The 23,710-nt window shown below is 38.5% G+C and overlaps 2 protein-coding genes across 6 annotated transcripts in view; both read right to left on the reverse strand.

Annotated features, from left to right (window-relative positions):
- The window catches only part of shroom1 (shroom family member 1), a 35,708-nt gene extending 28,527 nt beyond the window's left edge, over positions 1–7,181 (reverse strand). Inside the window, exons 1-4 of one of the 4 annotated variants that reach the window (XM_042499068.1) lie at positions 6,994–7,181; positions 4,989–5,049; positions 2,751–2,817; positions 2,417–2,548 (exon numbers count right to left, since the gene is read on the reverse strand). The gene's annotated coding sequence lies outside the window, so the exon portion shown is untranslated. The remainder of the gene's footprint in view (positions 1–2,416; positions 2,549–2,750; positions 2,818–4,988; positions 5,050–6,993) is intronic. The other 3 variants (XM_042499066.1, XM_042499069.1, XM_042499067.1) reach the window with 3 other exon arrangements.
- Positions 7,182–9,265: 2,084 nt separating this feature from the next.
- Positions 9,266–23,710, reverse strand: part of aff4 (AF4/FMR2 family, member 4) — a 39,322-nt gene continuing 24,877 nt past the window's right edge. For both annotated transcript variants that reach the window (XM_042498618.1, XM_042498617.1), the window contains exons 6-21: positions 23,599–23,626; positions 23,421–23,484; positions 23,121–23,213; positions 22,668–22,812; positions 20,920–21,673; positions 20,619–20,770; positions 19,918–20,003; positions 18,851–19,085; positions 18,392–18,489; positions 17,949–18,012; positions 17,137–17,273; positions 16,016–16,087; positions 15,766–15,859; positions 15,590–15,633; positions 14,785–15,002; positions 9,266–13,756 (exon numbers count right to left, since the gene is read on the reverse strand). In XM_042498618.1, the coding sequence (XP_042354552.1) occupies positions 13,629–13,756; positions 14,785–15,002; positions 15,590–15,633; positions 15,766–15,859; positions 16,016–16,087; positions 17,137–17,273; positions 17,949–18,012; positions 18,392–18,489; positions 18,851–19,085; positions 19,918–20,003; positions 20,619–20,770; positions 20,920–21,673; positions 22,668–22,812; positions 23,121–23,213; positions 23,421–23,484; positions 23,599–23,626 (2,412 nt within the window). In that variant the 3' untranslated portion in view covers positions 9,266–13,628. The remainder of the gene's footprint in view (positions 13,757–14,784; positions 15,003–15,589; positions 15,634–15,765; positions 15,860–16,015; positions 16,088–17,136; positions 17,274–17,948; positions 18,013–18,391; positions 18,490–18,850; positions 19,086–19,917; positions 20,004–20,618; positions 20,771–20,919; positions 21,674–22,667; positions 22,813–23,120; positions 23,214–23,420; positions 23,485–23,598; positions 23,627–23,710) is intronic.

The following is a 23,710-nucleotide window of genomic DNA, read 5'->3' on the forward strand; positions in this document are numbered from 1 at the left end:
TGTTATTACTACATGAACATATATTGCAACAGAGCCTCATAACTATAAAAAGTCTTAATTTGGGCCCTATAAAAACAATGGGAAAGTTTGAGTAAGTTGGCTCTCTAACAAGAAATATATTTCCTCTCTCCTACTTCTCACTCTCTAAATCTCCACATCAAGCCTACAGGGGGATTTCTTCTGTAAAATGAACCGAGAATAAATCTGATTTAGTGGACAGCTTAGCACTAGAAAAGCAAGACTGCAGCTTTACATTTTAGAGTGCAAAGATCTCAGCTTTCAACATGTTACTTAATGGGTTTCCCATGCCCACATAATGTACAAACTGGTGCTTCAAAAATCACACCTGTAAATAGCAAAAGGCTTGTTATTATAGACAGTGAAAAAAAAGCCTGGCATTAAAGTTCCAACAGATATTTAATTAATCTGCTCCAGGTGGACACTGAGTTAGCACTTAGCCAGTTACATCATTCTTCAGGCCATTATGAAGCAGATGATCAATGTAACACGCCAACAATATTTCCCTGAACAGGCTGATAAGGCTCTCAAATTGAGTAATCCTGGGTAAGCGCTTTTCCTCTGAGAAGCTTGCTTTATGCTGCAGAAAGCTATATTATGAAAATAATGTAACAATGAAAAAGAAAATTATTATTTTATCCCGAATACAGAGGCTCTTTGTTAGCTCACAGCGCTATTACCACGTGGATCATAGTGCTGCAGTCATCTCGCCTCCACCTCAGCATGTTTAACAACAGAACATGTGTCGGAGCTATGTTGGAAGAACAAAGGAGTGTCTAATGTGTTGATAATTACAGAGTCCCACCTACACCTCAGGCTGTAGAAGAGCTCCCAATGTATCGACGCCTCTGCAGACACTCTGTGTTAACTTTTAATGGTTCTGCTTTGAAACATATACAGTAACTTAATAGTAGTGATCATCATCACGCAGGAGTCAAGTGATTTCTAATCTACATTGTGTTTCTCAGCACAGAGCCTGCCACCGTGGTTAATTTTGGGGGAGCTGATAACAATGGGCTCCTTTTACTGTTGGCAGCGCAGGTTTCCTACCACAGAGCAAGGGAGGAGAGGGGGATCAGAGGTGGAAGGGGGGGCAAAGGCTGTAAAATAAATCACTCAGAGATTACACTTCAACAGAAAACAGCACAACTGGACTTTGTAACCTGGGAGAAAAAATGGTGAGGTAGTCAGAGGTGGTGCTGCCTGAGGAAGTATTGGTGTGACTATTATGAGGGGAATATTACTCCTTACTAAGATGCAAAGAAAAATATAAACTTGTTCAAATTTCAGTAGTTTTGCTTCCACTTTAATAATTTCTTAACATGTATTATTTTAGCAACTTAGACTAAGTCAAGGTCATCCCAGCTCTGACTGGACACTCACAGACACAAACAAAGATATCAAGCCTCTACTTCCAGCCATGTCAGACAGCTGTAAATGCCTCTTTTATTAGGCAATATTACAGCCATAATACTGCGTCCGTGGCCAGCTCAAATGTTGGTGACAACCCCTCACCCACACCTTTTCATCAGGGGCTATGATACCTGAGAAGGCCCTCTGGAAGACCTGTTAGCACAGTGTATTATGGAGCTACAGTACACACAGAGAAATCTCTCAGACACAGAGGATGAAGGGTTGCTCTGTTGTTCACACTGAAACAGCAACAGCATCGCAAAAAATCAGTTTCTTCCTCTCTGTACAGGCCTCTTTTTGATGCCTCAGTGACCCTGACTATTTTAACATCAACATTTTCAGACTTTAAATCATAATCTGAGATCAGCGTAGTGATGTTTTTGCATTTCAGTCAAGCACTGTGGCTTGTTTTTTGGCTTGAATTTAGATTTTTCCTGATGGATTTTCTGTACTGTGGCTGTTGCTACTTATGCTAACAAAAGAAATTGTTGCTGCTGGCAAATAATAAAATCCACTATTTTCTGTCCATCAGCGCAGAAGAATCCTAACCAGTGAATGTAGAATATCACTGTCAACTGATACTAGAGAAAGAAGTAAAATTGTGTTTTCATTCAGATGAAAAAAATATTGTTTTTGAATATATGAAACAGTTCCAATAATCATTTTCTGCAACTGCTGCTGGCAAATACAGTATCGACACACCAATACTAGCTGTGCTTTTTCACTTTCTGTGATTGTTAATGTTTAATGTTTAATTCTGCGGTTACTAACCAAGAAATGAAATATCATCGCTGTCATGTTTTCACCCTGTTATATTTATCTGAAAAATGTAAGTTTTATGTCCTCAATATCAATTTTTCCCAATGGTATCCAAAATGGTATCAAATATTGATATTTTTCAAGGTACTGTATAAAAGTTAAAAATTACAGTATTGTGCGAACACTGCATTTAATAATACAGAAAAATGGGCACCCTGTAACTCACCCAGTAGAGCGGGCACCTCATGTACACAGTTTCTGTCCTTGCTGCAGTGGCCGTGGGTTCAGTTTCACCTTGTGGCCCTTTGCTGCATGTCATCTCCTCTCCTTTCCCCTTTCACTCTACAGCTTTCCTATCCTAATAAAGGCAAAATAGATAAAAAATATGCAGAAATAAAACTTGTGTAAATCATATACAATGGGTAAGGTAACACTGAATGTTAACATAGCTTCCGTTTAAGAAAAGCTCCACTGGGCAATCTACATTTTCCCAAACAGGAAAAGGTGTATTTGTAAAAGCTGCCTATACAAAGGGGTTACTCACACACACACATACCCACCTGACATATGACACTGCCATATCCTAATGAGGGTCCTATAGGGTCATACAATGGTGTAGGTGTGGTCCTGTCAGATAATCACAATAGGCAGTCAGACAGACACACATAACTATACACACTTTCCAGTCTGCCCTCAGGAGGTCTCGTATTAGCCAACGATAACCTCTGTCAGCCATTTGTCTCCTTCTCGTCTATCTGCTCTATAGGACCTGAAGAGGTCTCTGTGTTCCTGACAAAAGGAGAAGGATCTGACACAATAACTCACCAGTCAGTGGTCAAACCCGGGTGATAATTCTACGTTTGTTTGAAACTGTTTGAAACACATCACATGACATGCAGTAATTTGAGCCATTATTTATGTAAAAATATTTATTATAGTATTTATAGCAGCCAATCAGAATCTCCCATTGTTGTGCCATGGCTTAAATAGAAAACCCCCCAAAACTTTTTTAATCATCCATTTGTAAACTGTGTCATTATTAGCAACCAACACACAGCATATGCTGCGATTAAATCAAAAGCATTGATCATAATTACAGCTACTTTTAGCCAGTCTAATCAAAAACCCTTCCTACCAATGTCAAAGTAAATCAGAACATATTAAATGACTGCTTGTTGTAACCAGCAATTGTTCTCATCATTATCATAAACTGACTTCAGAAAAAAAACTTTCAGACAGGCTTTGGTGACCTCCACACAAAAGCCATAATAGGTGGGAAGGTGATTAGGCATCACCTTCCCATCTATGATTACCACAAAAAACACAGGTTTGATTTCTGTGAAAGCAATTCTGAAACACTCACACATACATCCATTGATTCGCTCAAGTTACTCCACAATGATGTAATGTTAAAGTAATATTTGATTCCTTCTGCTTTTATTCAGATTATCTGTGAAGGTGTCCCAAAACTCCAAATTTCCATATTAATGTTTCCTTTTGCAGAATGCCTGTTAGTTACAACAACCTCTGATTCTCTACCTATTACTCATTAATCCTGTGGGGATTTTTTTTACTTTCATATGGCATCTTAAACCGGCCTGTCTTCCTCTTCTGTGCTCTGACTCTAGAGAATCAAATCTTCCACCCTGATTTTTTTTTAAATCAGTGTTTAAAGAGGCCTTCTGCAATGATGTCATACAACCTACCTGAATACCACATTACAGCCATGCACCAAAGAGTGCATCTATCATCTTTTCAGCGTTTCCAAGGTCATGACTTGCAAAACAGCACATGATGTCATGATGACTTTCACAGACCAGAATGCCACACCTTATGCTAACTAGCCTCCCTGCTAATTACAGTTTAATTATCAGCACTGCCACGATGTACCAAACTTCTGAAGCATAAAATTACTTCTGCATGACACAATGTGCCGAGATTATCTCAAATATGCCATACTGAATACTCTATTACACATTAAACCCTTGATAAAAATTAGTCTGACAGACTTTGATCAGCCACTTCCACCTTTCAAGTATAATCTCATTCTTTTGTGGCTACAATGTATTGCTGCCCCCCACCCCCTTTATTCCTGTTAATTAAATCTTCCTTTATTGTGAATACATTGCATAATGTCGGTGCTTGATCACATCAGTTGATTTATATCCAAATTATCCTAAGTCACATGTTAGTGGTTAGCTCCTAATATCAAAACAAACCCTCTCTCGTACCTGATTACGGCCAGTGTGAGTCAATAATTTCACTGTAAAAGACATCATTGAATTCCCCATGGCTTTGAATGAGTCATTCACAGCTATTTCCTTAATTCATTTATTTTCCTGTAACCAACAATACTAGTGAGAGCCTCACATCATGCAGGTACAAAGAAAGAGATGGAATTACAACACTTCCATTACAGGAAAATGTAAACATCACAGGTAAGAATAACAGAACCCAACAAGCTGTTAACTTATTTATAACTTTGACATCCTCCTGCTACATCCTTGACCATTATCTTACTTTGACACCTTCACTAGATTTCAAAGAGACACCAGAGTGATAATAATTGAATACAGTGACATTAGGTCATTTAATAAAAGGTTTCTCTAATTTTAAGTTGCTTTATTTATGGGATTTCATTAAGTTTTCAGATTTGGAACAACAATTGTGTGTGATCTCACCATTTGATTAAGGTCAATTTCAGCAACATTTGTTTTAAGATTTATTTTTTGGCTAATGCCTCCATGAGGTTCCTTGTGCTGCACAATTAATCTGAACCCGAGTGAACTTCAACTAACCTGACTCATGCAGCCAAACCAGTTAGTTCATCCTTGTCGAGGTGGGCTGTGTGAGAGGTCACTGAAAGAATGTAAACATCCGACTGAAAAACACACTCACACCAAGGGTAATTTTCCACTGCTAAAATAATGAACAACTCAAACAACAACACACCACATAAAGTACCTAACTCCTAACTGATACTATTTTGAATCTTAAGTGTCCTAAAATGACACAGATATTATTCCATTTCGTTGAACTACTTTTTCTACAACACACTGTCAATACTACCCACACATTTTTTGTTACCTTAACAGAAGAAGGAAAAAGAAAGAGACATGGCAAAAGACAGAGGAAGATATCATGTTTCCACACCCTGAGTAAGTTTACATGCATAGCCCATGGCTTTGTGACCCTACTCTATTTTATAGCCTTGCCCTTTTATTTTCTGCCATCTTTTGTTTCCGGCTTCCTTTCTTCTTTCATCTTCCTGCAAACACACACACACCACCTACTCATGCTATACAAGTCCACCAGCCACAGTGGCAGGGGGACAAAAAAAGTCAATTTCCAACCCTGACCACCATGCACGTCTACTCTTCTCAAACATTTCTGTAAGGGTCTCTTTGCAGCCTCCAGGTCAGGCTCTGTGGGTGCAGTGGAGCCGGGCAGGGCATCCAGCAGCAGCACAGAGAGGCCAGTGTGCTCCTCCTGCTCCCACCATCTGACCAACGCACCGCATGAGTGCTTCAGTTTTAGCCACAGCACAAAACACCAGTGTCTGGTTTCCCCCAAAGCAACACTGCCACAGCCGTGGCGCCTTTTGTTCCCAGTTTAAATAAAACATAGTCCAGTCATTAGGTAGAAAGGCTCTCCTGTGCATAATTCAGGGCCAGGTATCAATTTGAGGCAAGGAGATAAGGTTGAGAAAGGACAATACTGTGTTGTTTTCACAATACTGCCAAATAACAGCGTAAGTAATGTGGACCACAAATAGTATGAAAATGACAATTAAATGTGGTGATAACAGTAGTTTGGGTTGCTGTTTGTCTCCAGTCCACACTATCTATTACAGAGCTGCAACTAACCATAATTTTCAGCTCATCTGTAAGATGTTTTTCACAGAGCCCAAATTGATGTTAAATACATTTTAACAGGCTAATAAAAAGGGGGTTTTGAGGTGGAAGCAGAGTAGTTTAGTTTTACTAAAATGTAATCCATAATAAACTTTAAACACGTGTAAAGCTGGGGGATTGTATTTTTTTTTTATCAAAGTAGGGGAGCGGCTGGGGTGCAAATTTGTTTTTTTATATCACGACCCTTCCTGGCCAGAGCTACAAGTTTTTTTTCTTTGAGCATCCCTATATGACTGCAGGGAAAATGCATAACCCTCCCTACACCATAAATAACAGTTTTTCACAAATTCTGGCTATGATAAAAGGTGTGATTTAGACTTTTAAAGTAAACATACCTTTCAAACCCACTTGGGGTTCTGGGGGTATTTAAAATAAATACAAAATCCAACCATTTAAAGTTGAATATCACTCCTCATAGCTAAATTACAAAACATAACTCCCTCCCCAGTGCTGAAAACATATTATTTAATGTGTCTCCCCCATTTTGCAACACCACCATCCCCTCTCATAAATAATAAGCAGGCCCTAAATATGAATTAAAATGTCATATACACGAGGTGTAAAAGCTTACAATAAGTCAGAGCATGCTATTCCAGAAAAGTGACAACTATGTCCACCAATTTGACCACCAACAAGGACTATTTCCTATGTAACGTTTGCTCCTACTTAATCAGTTGTAGCTTGGTAAAGGACGTTTATTTCACTCCCGACAAGAATAACAACTAACAACAAACTGCACATATAAAGAGAGTGTCGATGTAAGAGACATTAAGCCATTTTTACAAGAAATAGTAGTTAAGCAACAGGTTGACAGTTGACAACCGAAACTGAGCAGCGCAGCGATACCAGAAGCACCTGCTGCGACAACAGTCCCCTTCACTTCACGTACCTGCTGATTCCCTGTCGCCGTTTACAGCTTGTAGTCCTTGTTTCTCTCAGACTTGTCTCCTGCTTTTAAGTGAATAGTGGTTTTAAAAAAAACTAATTGAAACCAAAGGACAAGATTCACTTTCTAGCAGTTGGCTGAGGTGCCTCGTCGCCCTCAGTAATGAGCTTTCCTTTTTCCTTCGCTGGCAGTTAGCTTACCTTATTCCCTGGAAGAGACAAGCGGATGAAAGGTAATAGAGGACCAAATCGACCAATCAGATGCGGCGGGAGGCGGGCATGTTGGGAAAACACGACACCCGATTGGTCAGTCTGTGTTAATGGCGGAACAGCATAAACGGGAATTTCTCTGTATTTTGGTATTCAGTTCACTGGAAAGAGGCAGAAACCAAGAGTCAACAGTGACATTTTTACTGGAAAAAGCGGTAAGTGAATTTATATACATATATGGTTTATATAGTTTAAGATAGATATATAGATAGATGGACACATACATAGATAGAAAAATAGACAGATACTAGAAATCAAATCAGTACCCAGACCAAGACAAAAAACAAAAAATAGTGATAAAATAAAATCAGTAAAATATGTAAATATGTGTGTATAAAGATAAAACATAATACACTGGTTGGACAACTGTCTATCACATCATTATTTAATGTCCCTGAAATACATAGTTATTCATTCAGGAATATTTTGAAAGTCCAGCTCTCCTATATGCTTAAATTATATTTTACATAATATATTTATATAATTTATATAATATATACATTATAGTTTACATATATTATATTTAGGGTCACAGGGTCACAATAGTTGAAATTACATACATGTCACATACAAGGATGTATAAAATAAAGTTATTTAAAGAGAAGCATTTTTAGTGGTTAAAAATGGCAAATTTAAATTGGATCCTGTTCTTTTTCTTCTTCAAAAACAACCACAAATTGTCCCAAAGTGCATTGATTTTGTTTAATCACTTCTAAACTGTATTGCACATTTTTCTCTATCATTAAACAATCAGTCTGACTTTACAGCCATCTATAGTATTGTTGAATGTTTGTTTTTGCAAAAATGGCACAAATGGCTTAAAAATGGTTTTAAAATTTACCTTCCGAATAACAAACCAGAAAACCTTTCAAAATATCACAAGACTGTGAAATACTGTGAAACATAAAATCATCCTCCTCTCAGTTCATATTGTCATTATTATAATACAAATGATGCTAATGCAATCATGACCATAAACTGTATAGTAATCACAGTGATTGTAAAGACAATCCAGTGATAATGAGGCTGGAAATGATGGGACGACAGCAATGACAGTAGCAACTCATGACCACTTGGTGGCAATTTATTCACTGTGAACTGGAGCACAGGCCTGTTGTCAGCAGTTGTTTGTGATGTGCCAAGTCACTACATGGGGTTGACAAATAATGTAAACACCATGAAAAGCGACTTCAACTGGCTCTAACACTGGCACAAAGGTGGGTCGCCAGACTCCAATTAGCAGTGTTCAAGTAACTGAGGACATGTTCTTAAATATTTGAACTTGGAAATTATTGTAAACAAAAACTATGATGTTGAGTTTAAATGTTTAAAATGTATACACAGGGTTCCCATTTTTCCATTTTCAGTCAGAATTTCTAAACTTTTCCATGACTTTTGAAAGACTAAACAGCAGCCTTTTTCCGAATAGTTTGTTACATTACGCAGTAGGTTATCCACAGAAAAGAACTGTAATTTCAGTACGCACAACAAAACTGCATGACTTTTCCAAAATTTCAACATTTGTTTTTTACTAGTTTTTTAAATGAATGTACCTTTAATTTAAGCAGATTTTGAAAATTGGTAGCTTTGTTAGTTGCTTTAAAAAACATAAAGATTCTGAATGTAAAAGCTGACATTTGCTTCCTATAGTCAATCAAACAATATGACAGAAATTTTGTCTGTTCTGGTTTCCAGCAAGTCATTGTTCATAATATGTTTACATACACGTTGTCTACAATGTGTGTATTTATTCAGATATCATGAAGTTTCCAGTTATGCTCAAAAACATCAGTTTCGTGGTTTCTTGGAGTTTTTGTCTCCTGTTAGCACTACGGAGCGCACAGATATTCCAGCAAAATGAAACATATGCTGTAGTGTGTTTTCTTGAGAAAAAATAGTGTAAATATAACTTTTGTTTGTTTCCAAAAAACAAAACCCTCAACTTTGGCTCTCATTCTCTAAAACAATTAATACTGAACTGCTTAGACAAAACAAGCAACACTCCATTAAACATATCCATATATATTTTATTCTCAATACGGCAAAATACAAAGAATATTCAGGACAGACTCTCATTAGTCACAATTAATACTCACTTCACAAGAATGCTTTTAAATTACATAACCTAAGTTTGAAGATCAAACTCAATGAGTACCTTTAATCATATTGCATCCATCATATATAGTATCTCTATCATCAGTTCTCTTAAAACTAATCCAATTTAGACTAATGTACATAGTGTATGCTGCTGGTCTCACTTTAGAGACGACTTAGAAAAAAGGTGTTATACAACATACTGTATAAACTGCTACAACTGTTTTGACCTGTAGAGAAATACCTCTGTTTCAAAAGACATGTTGGACCAATTGTTCAAAAGGGACACAGTAAATACATCTCTCTCTCTCTCTCTCTCTTTCTCTCTCGTGAGGAGGAAACAGACGTGATTTTACACAACAGACTGTACACAGCATCCATACGTCCATACATACATCCATCCCATGAGATCAACAATATACATTTCATGAAAAGTACACGCCTCCATATCAAATACAGAGAAGACAAAATATTCGCACTTGGATCTAGAGACATTAATGATTATGTGGCGACCATGATACTGAGAGACAGTGAAGCAGAAGACAAAGCACGGTAAGAAAAAGACTCGAAAATCAATCTGATACACAGTGTTAAAGAGACTGGGATGTACTCTATAACAGCTTGCAAGAAAAGGACAACACAAAAGCCCGTAGAGGGAGGAAAAAAAATGTGCATAAAGTATCTCACAAATGTATTTACAGCATTTTTAAATTTCGATAAAAATGTCAACCTGTAGTAGAAATTCACCCTTAAAGAAATGTTATATTTACAATTTATACAATTGTATTTAAATAGAAACATGCAAGTGTTAACATCTTCCTACTGAATGTCAAAAAAACTCATCTTACCCTGGATTCTTTCAAGTTAGAATTAATATTAATTACTACTTACAAGGAAATCTCATCATGAACAACCCCAATACATTTACATCTTTCTATTTCATAAAATGGTATTCCTTAAAATGGCAAAAATAGAAAAAAATATTAAGCAAAGGGGCAGAAAAATAAATAAGTGTGAGTAGCAAACTGTTAAAAATTACTCTAATGCTAAATCTTTGTACATCTGACTACAAGATAGTGTAGGGAACACAAGGCGCGGACCTGTACTTACAAAGTGTACCAGTGTATGAAGACATTGACTGGGCTGGCAAAACCCGCAGAGGAATTCCTATGAGAAAAGTGGCCTCCAGCTTTAAGTACAAAATGGCTCAAGCCATCGCTGTTTGGTTATAAAAACAGATCTATATACACATATATACTAAACCGGTACACAAAAATTGCAAAAGCTAAAGGCATTGGACACTTGAGTTCAACAGGTTTCTCACTGAGGCGGAAAAAAAAAGAAGTGGGGGGAAAAAATCCCAAGACAAAAAATTAACGTTTTCCACAGAAACAGATCCTTTTTTTTGTAAAAATCCTGCATAGATTAAAATAATACCTCCTCTGACTTTCTCTTTTTCAAGTGCCAGAGGAAATAACAGTATCCCCTCCTACAGTAAAGGCCAGGGAGCCAGTGAAGGAAAGAAAATACAAAAACGCAACAATAAAAAACAAAAAGGGTCAAACCTGGGTCAAAAGTAAAATTTGGGATTAAGAATAGTGTTGTTTTGAGATGAAAAAGGTGTAAGGGAAATATCAATAGAGTGAGACGAGGGAACCGGGACTAATGTCCAGGATTCATTCTTGCACCGAAGTCAATGGGTGTTTTAAGTGGGTTTTTGGTTAGATGCCTGAAATAAGGTCTGTGGTTAACACAAGATAAAGACTTTCATGTTTTTTTCTACAACATAAAATATGAGCGTAAATACCAAACTCATGAATCATGAAGCCATTATGCCCCTTAAAAATGGTGGTTACTAACAAGTGGCTAAATGAGACTGCAGAACACCATAACACTGAACACAGCTTTACAGCCTCGTTGCTGAAGTGACGTTTAAGTCATGAGACGGTGGTGCAATATGCTTCTATCCCCACATTAGCTTTTTACTTCTGGTGATTTCATTTACGCTTAAAAAAATCCTAAACATGGTGTTCATTTGTGAAGATTATCTTGCCGAACAAAACATGCAAGTGTCGTAAACATTTGTTGGCCACAGAGCGTATTTTCTGCAATAATCCAATGATAAAAGCCAGACTTTTGGCAAGGGAACCTCTGAAAAGCCTAAAAAGAAAAAAACTTTATTCCTGATGCACACAAAGTAATATATGAAAATGGAGGAAAAATGCCACAAGGTTACAAACTATCACACGTCTGAAAATGTCTGGCACCTTCCTCTTGTCCAAACTCAACTCCAAAAACAAACCAATAAAATTTCCCATAAATACTATTTGACCCAGGCTTTAAATTTTCCAGCATTTAAGTAAAAAGTGGTCTTAAAAAAAGACAAAAAGAAGACATTTCTTCATGTCACTGACGATTACCAAACACCCAAATGTCACCTTAAATCTTGAGTGTAATGTTATCGTCTTCATTCAAAAACCATGACCATTCAGATTTCCACGATGACAATCAGTCAATTTAAATAAAAGAAATGTTCATATGTGGACAGCTGGCATACACTGTTACTCTATCATTTTTATCCTGCCTGACAACTAGCTGACATGTTTCTCATCTACTGTCTTGTAATACAAGTATGATTAAAACTTAAATAGGAAAAGAAATTACATATACAAATACTTTGCATCTTATAACCCTTGGTTCAACCCTGTTTTAAAAGAATGCATTTGAAAAGTTATACTTCTGCTTGGCCAGAGGAAGAAACAAAAGAACTGCTTGGTATATAAATAAAATCTATATTGGCCTTCTATTCTGAAATATATAATGATAGATTTAAAACTCTTTGTTCAATAAACGCAACACTGACTGCAACACGTCCCTAAATCGTTCTTTCCAGATGAATTTGCTTTTGTTGTGCCAAATAAGTAGTCACCCAGGCTCTGTGTTTTTTATAAACTGCAATGTAAATAACTGCATTGTATTATGTGGAAATGATGTTCAATACTTGAAACACTCCCTGCTGTTCCTTAGAAAAATACACTCTGAGCAAACAGGGATAAACAAAAGAATAACACTGTCAGGAAGTGACTCTTCCTCCAGAATATTTCTCAATAAACAATGTAGCTACAGGGGTAAAAACATTTCATAGGAAGAGACTCGTATTCTGAAGCTTCAAAGACAACAAATCTCTTAGAGAGAACATTAACATGATCAATTTTATTAAGGCCACGAGTCTGAGAGTGCCTGCTAGCTGCCTCTAGAGGCATCGCTGCTCCTTGCATCAAACAGGACCGAAATGGTTTCAACAAATTCACCAACATTCAATTTTCTTTCCTAAAGTAGTTCATGATTCTGGAAAATAAAATGACACTGGCAAAAACTTATGGTTGACAAAGATAACATTAATAAATATGTGTATGTCTCAGCTATTTATCTGCTTTCCACAGTAGCCCTCCCTTCAGTCTGCCCTCAAATCTTGTGGCCATGCTCCAAGATTTAGCTTTAGCGCTTTCAAGGAAAGATAAATCAAGATGGTGTTATGTTGCTTAATTTGGGGCCGACACCATCTTTGCTAATGCGTTAACAGGACTTAAAAGTGAAAGACCGCAATAAAATCATAAATGCTGCCAGCTTCTATAACTGCTAAATGTTTAAAAATGCATAAAAGGAAGGAAAATAAAAACAATTTAATCCGCTATGACAGGTGGCTGTTTGTTTTCCTGTTGCTCACATACAAGGCACAAAAATGATAAGAGAAACCTTCATTTTAAAGCACCTTTGGTGTTTATGGGAGGTACTTTGGTGAAACAAAGTCAAATAAAAAGTTAAAAGCCAAAGTAGCCTAAAAACCAAACCCCATTTTTAAGCGTATTCGCAATTCACCCAGGGCTTCCATGCCAAATAGATAAAAACATGGCCTTCAGAGATTGTAAGAATGCCGATATATGAAGCATGGCGATAAGCTTGTTTTTTCCTGTGCTGCAGTTTTGATGCTTCTCCCTGTGTGGTGCTGTCGATGGTGAGATACTCTAGATTGCTCAGTGTTTTTGGCAAGCTGGTGTAGAAAATGGACACAGTGTTGGAGATATGTCTGAGAGGTTCATCATGTGAGTGTGTGTGTATATGGAGGACCAGAGCTTGGCTGTGTATGTGTGCATACAGTACATCATTGTATGTGTGTGTGTGAGGGCATGCATGTGTCTTTGAGCACATGTTGCAAAACACAAGAGGCTGAGGTGTGTATGTGTGTGGAAGCAGCGCACAGGGATCGAGTCCTCGCTAGGGAATAACCTTTGCGTCCAGACGCAGCCAGTGCAGGCCCTGCCGTGTGTAACGCACCAGTTCTGTCATGCTGCTGGTGTTAAAGATCAGAGGACCCATCACCTTGTCCAACTCCAAGAAGAAGTCTGGGAAAACAAGAGCGAGAGCAGGAGGTGTCAGTTTAAATGCCAGTGACTCAAGGCAAGCTGGGAAAAACAGCTATTATTATTATGAGCATTTTCTTTTTTTAAGAAATCATTTACATGTTTTGTCTATAAATTGACAGAGAATAATGAAAAGCAATATCCAAGAGTTTAGGATGATGTCTTAAAATTGCTTCTTAAGACCAAGCAGCAGTTCAAATCCCCAAGATATTTAATTTAAAATCAATAAATTTTGATATCCGAGAAGTTGAAACCAGCATGTTTGACTCAACTTCAACTTGATCATCTAGCTCTAAGTATTATAAGTACTAAATTTCAGTCAGTTCAGTCCATCGTGATATTCAAAAGCTTTATTTCTAGCCTGAGCCTGATTTTTTAGGTATTTTTGCCTTTATTAGACAGCATACAGTAGTGAGGTAACAGGGAAAGGAAAGGAAAAGACACTTCACAAACTTTTCCATTAAAGGCTTCTTGAGAAAGTTTGCTGATTTTTGAACAACAACCAAACAAATACACCCCACTCGTCAGTGGTCCCTCAAAAGCAATAAAAAAGTAATATCTCAGATTTTTTTTTTATGTTTCATTTCTTCCATGGTGTAGCTTTGTTCCTTGTGGGTAATGGCACTAAAGACAGAGAGCAGTCAGCATTGTGCTGTATAAGCTGTGTTACTTTGTTTCCAATTTACAAAGCCAGTTTTTTAAAAGTGCGAATACAGATGACAGACAGCCAGACAGCTGGCAGAGTGTAAGAGATATTTGACAAGGTGTATTGGATTAGAATATCTGACAGCACCTTTAAGTGGTCACACTGTATTTAATCTTAAAAATAACAGTGCAGGAATTTTGTTGTGTTTTCTTCCAGTATATCAGCATGCAATTCAACATCACATTTTCTCTGTAAAAAGGCAAAGCCAGCATAAAGAAGGGCCTTCCATGTGGCCCTTTTACTGGATCTCTGTGTAAAAAAGGGCTCAAATAAGAAAATTGTAGAATAATTTGAAGTTGTTTACCTTTCTGCTCCTTGGATAGTTGTTCTGCCTGGTCCCAGACCTCAGTGGCGTACAGAAAGTTGGAGGTGACCTGGACGTAACTGGCAGCCATCTGGTGGATACGCTGAGGTATGGTCACAGACGAGCTGGCACTGCTGCTGCTGCTGACTGTCGCGTAGCCACCGGCTGTGCCAGGTGACAGTTTGGGAGACACTGGAGAGGGCATGCCTGCTGCTTTGCTGCATTCAGAAACATAATCAAGAAGAAATGGTTATGAGAGAGCTGGTGCTGCTTTAGAAACAGTTTGATTCAAGGTTATTTTTAGAAGTCAAACACATCTTTGATATACAATTCTTGATTTTTAAGACTAAAGGATTTTTACTGTTAATTAATTACTGCATGGCTTACTTTATTTATTTAATTACTTACCTGCCAACCCAGTGTTTAATTTATTATTATGTTCTTTTTTTAACGATCACCGAGACCTGAATGCTTAATTTCATTCTTCATATGAATTGCATGACTGGACTGACAATAAAGAATCCTTGATCCTTGACGTCACATCACACATCTAACTAAAAATCATCACTGATAGCAGTATTTATGTAATTGTCGCCCAGCATGACTCAAAATGTTCTTCACAGTAAGATGTTATAACCACTGAAATTAGAGCAACACATATCTGCATTGCGGCTGATATTTAAAATAGTATTTTCAATAGCTTTCTCAACTTTCTGTGAAATTGTTTAAGCGTTGGCGTACTGTCAAATCAATTTGCCATACTTCCTCTCAACATTCAACACTTGTACAGGAAGCCATGACTTACTTTCCCATTCCAGGAGAGGGAGCCTGGGTGTTACTCAGAGAATTCTGTCAAAACAAAATGAGGAAGGCACATTATGAACACAGGAGTTTACACATTCATAGACAAAAATATATAATATATGGAATTTATATTTGCCTATCAAAACTTGATTCCAGCTTCTAGAAAACAAGAAGTACCTTTAAGTGTTCGGTGAGTGTTTTGGAGTATTTTAGTGCACTGTCTTTCCTCAGCTTGAATAACCGCAGGTAGAGCAGAGACTGGCATCGTAGACTGAAAAGAGAAAGAAAGTTTATATTGATCTAAAACTTGCAAAGATTATAATAAGGGAAGCTGTCTTAATCACACTGCCTTTGAGTTGAAGGCTAAGGAAAGGACATCAACTCCTGAACATGAAATCCATCACCAGATTTCGGTCAGCTTACTTACCAAAGCACAGCTAGCCTCTTGTCTGCTGAAGTAGCATCTGGGGCAAGGTAGCTTTTTAACTTCATAGTGTATCTGAGCAAACAGACAGAAATAAATGTTTAGTTTCTAGAAGAGCCAACCGCTTAAGTTATTATAGAATTTTTTTTTTTTTTTTAAATTCTAGTAAAATTTTCATTTCATATATTGACTTTTGGTTTATAAGAACACTTAAGGGCTTGACAGTCACAATTACCATTCTGAGAACGGGTAACAAATTCCAGGCCTTAAATTACCATCAGTGGCAACCACTTTTTAACATATTAAAAGAAATGTGACAGAAAACAACAAAATGTGCACCTCGAAATAAAAAAATGTCATAGTTATTGCATTAGTTACATTGAATTATTACTGTTGCTGTCAGAACTGCTACGCTTCACATGTTGGTGCGTTTACTTGTGTGTCTGTTTTAGAAACAGGGCAAAAGCAAAACATTGTTTCCCTGTGGGGCTTAAAGTTTGACTAACCCCTCTACATCACAGACTAATGTGCAAATTGATTCAACTGACAAAGAACCAGAATATTTTTTTTTGGTCATTGTAATAAAGCTTGTAAACATTGTTAAATGCCAAATTTTCATGACTGGCATATCACTGCATTATATCTTTATTACTTAAATTACAAGGTGACAGTTTCAGCAACCAAAAAGTTGATGCTTCGTTGCTTGCTTGCACGCTTTTTTAAAAGTTAGTGTTGAGGCCTAACTTCTATGACACTGTTGAACACGGAATAGAGATAAATGTGTCAAAAGCTAGTGCCTACATTACCCACAATGCAACTCGATCACAGAAAATGCATTTGGATTATATACTAGTTGCAGCTAATGTAGCCTCGAGCTGCTAGCCTCAAGCAGAGATGAAGAGTGGGCTACAGGTGTCAGGTAAGCTCACTTCTTTTTACCTCTACACCCCAGGTTATTTTCATTTTCAAACTTGTAGTTTTCAGCTCCAACTGACACTGACAAGCAAATGACTTAAGGCAATTTACACATGCAGTAGTGCTGTAAACAGGTTTTGATGTGTAAAATTGGTGGTGTTTTCCTTTAAAGTGTGACAATGATAAGAGAAGTTTATGTTTGTTCTTACTTTATAAGCTCCACTGTTTCAGCATACATGGGGAAGGGGGACTTTGCCTCTTGGGCGCTCTTCTCCAAAGCATTACCACATTCGATGAAAGACACCACAGCGTCCAGGTAGTAGACTGCCTTCTCAAAACGGTCCAACTGTAAAGGAGACAAAATAAAAAAGCAAAATCACTGTCTGTGGTCAACATGTACCAGTCTGGTATTGCATTGCTTTGAGAAACTGTCACAGCAGTGCAGGACTGAATTTGACAAGGTTTCTGCATGGCCATGTTATGTAACTGACATGGTTTGTTTATGATTTGATGTGGATAACATAAACTCTTTTCATTAAATACCAGCAGCAACAACTCAATTATGTATTTGCTGGCCGTTGGATCTGTGTGATACAACAGATGTGGACTAATTAACTGTAGTGTGGATGAATGAATTGCAATTCAAATACATTATAAAAAAAGTGAAAAGTGTGCCTATAATGTGAAACAACATCAAGGGCTTCCACACATTTTCATGGACTAAATTTAAAGGCTTTTCCCATAATTTCTCAAAGACCCATAATAATGTTTTCAAAACAATATATTCAATTCAATATATTATAACTTAAGTTACAGCGATAAAAGGACACATGTTAAAACTGAAACTGTGCTCATATATCTGGCATTAATCTCTATGCAAAACCTCAGCAGGATGTTGTTTTACATTAAAGGTTTCCAGCCCTAACTAAACAACCCTTGCCACTCACTGCTTTGCATACAGCAACTGACACTGCAGGATCTCAATCTCATATGTAAACAGTCTTTAGGCTCACGCTCTTACCAGTGCATCTGCATTGTGTTTAAGTTTCTTGGCTTCTTGTAAGTAGTGATCTGCTGAATGGACCCTGGAAAAAAAAGAGGTCAAACAAATTTCATTAAATCTATAAACCATTAAACAAAGCCACAACATTGCAATGGCGCGGTTTCTGTATACATTTCCTCTTGGCACAGACTCTGAAAATTATACATAAAAAGATTCTTCCATTAAATCTGAAACAACAAGAGGCAAGACTGTTTTTTTCGGCAAGAAAAGGGCACACATTCCTAACAGAGAGCCTTTTAAAATGGAAATTTACGTCATCTCTCCTGCATGCAGGCACATCTATTCATGACCTCCCCAACCTCCTACAGCTTTATGCATCAAAGGCAACCCTAGATCCCCACAGCAGTTCTTGCTGCATACCCTGCTGAGGGGTTATCCACAGTGGAAAGAGCTCCTCTTACCTGTCCTCAAACACCAGCTTGGATCTCTGAGACTTGGAGCCGTCCGTGGAGAGCGGAGGCACAGCCAGCTGGTTATCGCACCCCTTTGAGGATTTCTCCTGCAGAGACAGCAAGCGAGAGGGAATAAAGTTTCAGGAAAATAGGGCCTGGTGTTTGAAGTGGAGGATAAAATGGAGAAAAGGGGGAAACTGAGGGTGTGTGGAGGTACAAATGTTTTGCGCTCTGTGGATATTAGGCATATACAAATATATATAGAAGCTATGCTGTCGACCACTCCCCTTTTTTTCCCCACAGCAACAACTTATTTTTTTCATGCTTGCTTCCTTATTTAAGTTCCCCCAGGGGAGACACTGCACAGTTGGCAAACACGATGAAAGATTGCACTTCCTAGTATCCACAATGCTTGCCAGGTATTCACGCCGACAGCAAATGCCCGGCGATAAGGTTACTCGCACTCACCTTCCCATCGCGTGTGCTGCGTCCCTTGTCCTCTCCTTTTCGGTGTTTGGAGGTGGAGCTGCCCTTGGTGCTGTGGCTTCCCTCCTTTCCACTTCCTGTCCCGCTGGACAAAGAGGTGGAGGACTGGCTGACTGTCCTCTTTCGACTTGGATGCTCTGCCTTGGGTGTCCGCTGAAGACCTGACATGGAAGGAGAGGGGACAGGCTCCTCTTTCTTTTCCAAAGACCTCTTAGACCTGGTGGGAAATGAACAAAACATTTTATTATCAAATCCAATCCAGTTAAATCTAAATTTATTTATAAAGCACATTAAAAAACAACAGTTGACCAAAGTCACTGCTACTAAAAAATTAATATTTTAAAAGATAAAAAAAAAAAGATAAAAGATAAAATAAAAGATAAAATATTAACATCCCAGATCAACACTGCGTATATCATAGCAGAAATATCATTATAATAAAGGTTAACAGGAGCAGCTTAAAGAGCCTACAGTGCAATAAACACACCGCATCATTGAGCCTTTATGGTGCGTTCACACGGAATCAGGCAGACGACAAACCAGATATCATTTTAATGGACAAGAGCAGAATGGTAAAATTTTCAGGAATTTTCAAGGATCTATAATAATAAGATGTTACGTGCTCACTCAAAGAAGCAAAAACCATGAGCTACTGAACCATTACATTGAAAAGAGACATGAACTGATTTTATTTAATATATTCTTTTCCATTTTTTGTTAATAATTTGACATAACCATTGCAGCCTATCATCATGTGTTTGATTTTACCAGTCTGCCATTCCGTTGGACTGTTTGTTTTCTCCGTGCCATACAGGTGTTTTCCATTTACCGTCTGCCTGATTCCATGTGAACACAGTATCATGCTTTGATTTTATAATGCTCATTAGAATGCATGGGGTTTTTAATGAATTGTCACAACAGGGAAACAGAATTCTGGCAAGCTTAACTTTCCCGCTAAAGAAATTAAGCACTACTGTCACACTGAGTGTTCCCAGTGTGCAGACATTTTACTGTGAATGATAATCAGGAGAACAAGGAAGAATACCCACTCTTTACTGCTGTTTTTATGATGAGATAGGGACTTCTCCTCTAGCTTGCATCGTTTGTTCTCTGGCTTGGTGCCTTCCTCATCGTTCTAAAAGATACAGAGATTGCAGAAAATTAAAACACAGGTTGAAGGATTTATTGGCGTGTGTGTACATAACTCCGTAGGAAATGATTTAAAGACAAAAATATTTGCAACCTAGCACTAGTATTCTGACAGGGTACTGTACAACATTCTGCTAATACTTTGTGGTTTCTCAACTTGCTGTTATACCGTAGCAAATCACTTAGATTGTGAGTCTTTCTCTGGTAGTTTCACAGCTATGATTAGAAAAAAAAAAAGCACAATCATCTACTGGCAGTAATTCCAGATCTGGATCTCCACCAAAATTCAATCAATTGTTCCTGACTGAAACGCATTTTCTCTCTTTAATGGGAATCCGTTTGGAGGTTATTTTAAGAGATGGCGTATCCTGGAAGGAAACTAGAATGGAACGATCATAACTGCTCTGATGAAAGCAAAAACAAAAAAGATCCAAATAAACAGTCATTCAGTGTGCATGGTCATAATGAAAGCATGATCCTCTAAAAAAACTGTTTTGGTTCATCCTTATAATCTATATGTTGTTAAAGTGAAAGGAACATTTAAAGATCAATCAACACAGCAGAGAACACAGACAGGAGTTTTTGCTATTTAGTCTCATACCTTGTGCTTCCTCTTGGCCTTACTCGAGCTCTTCTCTGAGCTCTGTTTGCTGAAGTCTTTGCTGTCCCTGTCTAGAGAATCGTCCCTCTCAACTTTGATCTCTGTGGGCTCCTTGTAGGGCCGCCCTGGGATCCTAGACAGCAAGCTGAGATCTATAGGAAATGGGAAGGAAAGGGAAGGGTAGGGAACAGTTTTATTTGGTCCAAAGAAAAGAGAAGCTTCAGGAGTATGCTCTCCTGCTAGACAAGAATAAAACAAGTGCACAGAACACAGAAAGAATTTGCAAGCAGCTCTGACTTACCTATCTTCACTAGCAGAACCTGCTGCTGAGGTTGTCTTGCAGGGTAACGCTCCTCAGGGTCACTGAGTGGAGACAACAGCTCTTTCTCTTCCATTGGAGAAAACACACACACAGGGGTCCTGATATTCTCCGTGTATTTGGGTGTTTGCGATGAGGATGGGATACTTTCATTCCCCTCAGAGTCTGACGATGAAGAGTCTGTGTCGACAAACTCCCGAGACTTCTGGGAAGTCTTGGTGGGTGCCTTGGCCTTGCGTTTATCTGCAGTGGTGGTGACAGCAGGTGCGGTGGGCCTCGGAGATGATTTAGGTTCTTTTTTGATGCTTGGTTTGCGGGAACCCTTAGTAGCAGCTTTGGGTCGGTGAGGAGGTATCTCTGGAGCCGGCTCGCTCTCCACTCTCAGGCCTCCCTTTGGTTCCTCCACCACCAGGGGCTTCTCAGACTTTTTGGGCTGTTTTTTACCCACGCTCCTTCGCTGATTCGTGCTACCCTCACTCTGGGCGGGTGATTTTTGCCGACCGCGGCCACCCTCTGCACCCTTTTGTGCTGCCCGTAGGTCTCTGCTTGGGGTGGGTGCTGATGAGTCTTTTGAAACCCCTGCCTGGCTACTATGGCCCCGTCCTGAGCTGTTATCTCTGCCCTCTTTCTTGCACTTGGTTGGAACATTATTGTCCACTGGAGAGGCTGGGGAGAACTGCTTGGCCTTCTTGAACCAGTTGTCCAGCTGCCACTTGTTGGCCATGGGTTGTTCAGGCTGAAGGGGAGCAGGAGAACACACAGACACAAGACACTGTGTTAGAGAGCCCAAAGTATTACATATGAAACCTATGAAACCAGGACTTAGAGATGTCTCGATGAGGTATTTTACCCCTCAATCCAGTGAGTCATTTAGTAGTATCGAGCATCTATATCAAATATTCTTACTTCTATTTTTCCAGATAATACAATGTACACACTTTAACCAGGCTTCTTTAATGCTATTAAAATCAATTTAATGTATAGCCTATGCTTGACAAAATGAATAAATGAATAATAATTAAAAATCAATAATAATTAAAAATAATTTTGGCCTGTCTCGAGGTAGTGTCTGTCCCTTGAAGGCAGTAGCCTGCTCTCCAGTGTTTGTTGTTTGTTGCTTTGGTGCACCCTGAGTTACTAGAATGAATTGTATTCCCTCGAGTGTTTAGTTTTGTTGTTCTCACATCTTTTGGGTTGATTACCCTTCATTAATACATAAGCCATGTTAGCTTTTTGCCTGTGTACTTGCAACAGCGAGAGGTAAGTGAGGTTGTATTAAATTCAGCACCGCTGTCTGTGTCTCCTCTGAGCAGGGCGGAAAAAGTCAAAACGTGACGATCTCGCACTGGGTTGAAATGAAATAAACACTCAAACTGCAGTACATAACGTAAATATACAGTCTCGTACTGTATTTTTGTTTATGGTGTGTGGTGTTTACAGCGGGCAGGGCTCAGCCACTCACACACTCACACAGGAGCTTAACACAGGGTGGACAGAGACAGCTGAGTGGATGAGTGTTGACAAAGTCTGCACTCTGTGTTGCTGTGCATAAAAATAAAACACCTGTGTGACAGCTGACAGAAAACAAACGATCAGTTGCTCTAAAAACTAAATATTCCTTATCCCAATCAGTCAAAAAAATGATTGGCTTCAGTACCGATGTTTGCAACCATATCGTGACATCCCTCAAAGCACTACAGCTTTATACTAAGTAGCTGTTAAGTGGTTACCTCAGGAGAGGCAGGCCGCGGGTGCTCATTGGCTTCGCTATCTGTCGTGCTGCTTTCACTCTCGCTGTCGGAACCAGAGCTGCTCTCTGAGCCGCTGTGGCTGCTTGAGTCATCCCTTGATTGGTCCGCTCCTTCACTATTATTGCTGCAGGTTAAAGAAGAGAGTAAATGAGCGTTATATTAAGTGCAGGGGGTGTACAGTACACTTCATGATTTACACATTGAACAATTCACAAACAATAGTTGAGGAATACTCACACTCACCTACACATAGATGATATTGCACCTTAACTTACCAAACAATCTCTTTCAAGATGAGGAACATAAGGTAACAAACTACCTTTAACTATAATGCAAGCTAATGCAAAACCACTGAAGCCTCAAACTTAAGTCAACGTCTCCCTGATATCCAAATATTTCAGAAAAGTAAATTTACTATGCTTTGTGCTTTACCTTGCTGATGTGTTCCTTGAGGCGTTCTTGGTGGAGCCTTGTTCTCCATCACTGTCCTCACTGCTGCTAAGCTTCAGGTCATCTTCCAGCATACTGAGATACGGGAATGGCACTAAATGAAATTCTTTGGATTTTATTTTGCGAGATTACTGTCTATGTCTACTTCCTGAGGCCATCTATGCAGTTACTTAACATTTTTTTACCTTATCATAACTATTTGTTTTAGTGTCTAACTCTTTGTCGTCTGCATCAATAGTGGGAAAACTACAAACATGGGCTTACGAAGGATGAGGCACTTACGTGGGCTGGTCATCACAAGCTTTGGACTGGTGGCTGCTGGAGCTCTTGGAAGAACTACCTCGCTCTAAAAACATAAGAATCATGACCATTAAGTATATATAAATAAACACATCGGATATATATACAAACATTATTATTTTGTAAAGATTTTGAATTAGTGAATGTGTGCAATACTTACTGTGCCCACTTGGAAAAGGATGAGAGTCCTGAGGTAAAACAAACAGACAATCTGTTGGTATGTTTGTTGTGCATTGCTTCCTTATTGAATAACTGTGTTTTTGAAATCGTTC

This window comes from Plectropomus leopardus, chromosome 13 (assembly GCF_008729295.1).
Source record: "Plectropomus leopardus isolate mb chromosome 13, YSFRI_Pleo_2.0, whole genome shotgun sequence".
NCBI classification, from domain to species: Eukaryota; Metazoa; Chordata; class Actinopteri; order Perciformes; family Serranidae; genus Plectropomus; species Plectropomus leopardus.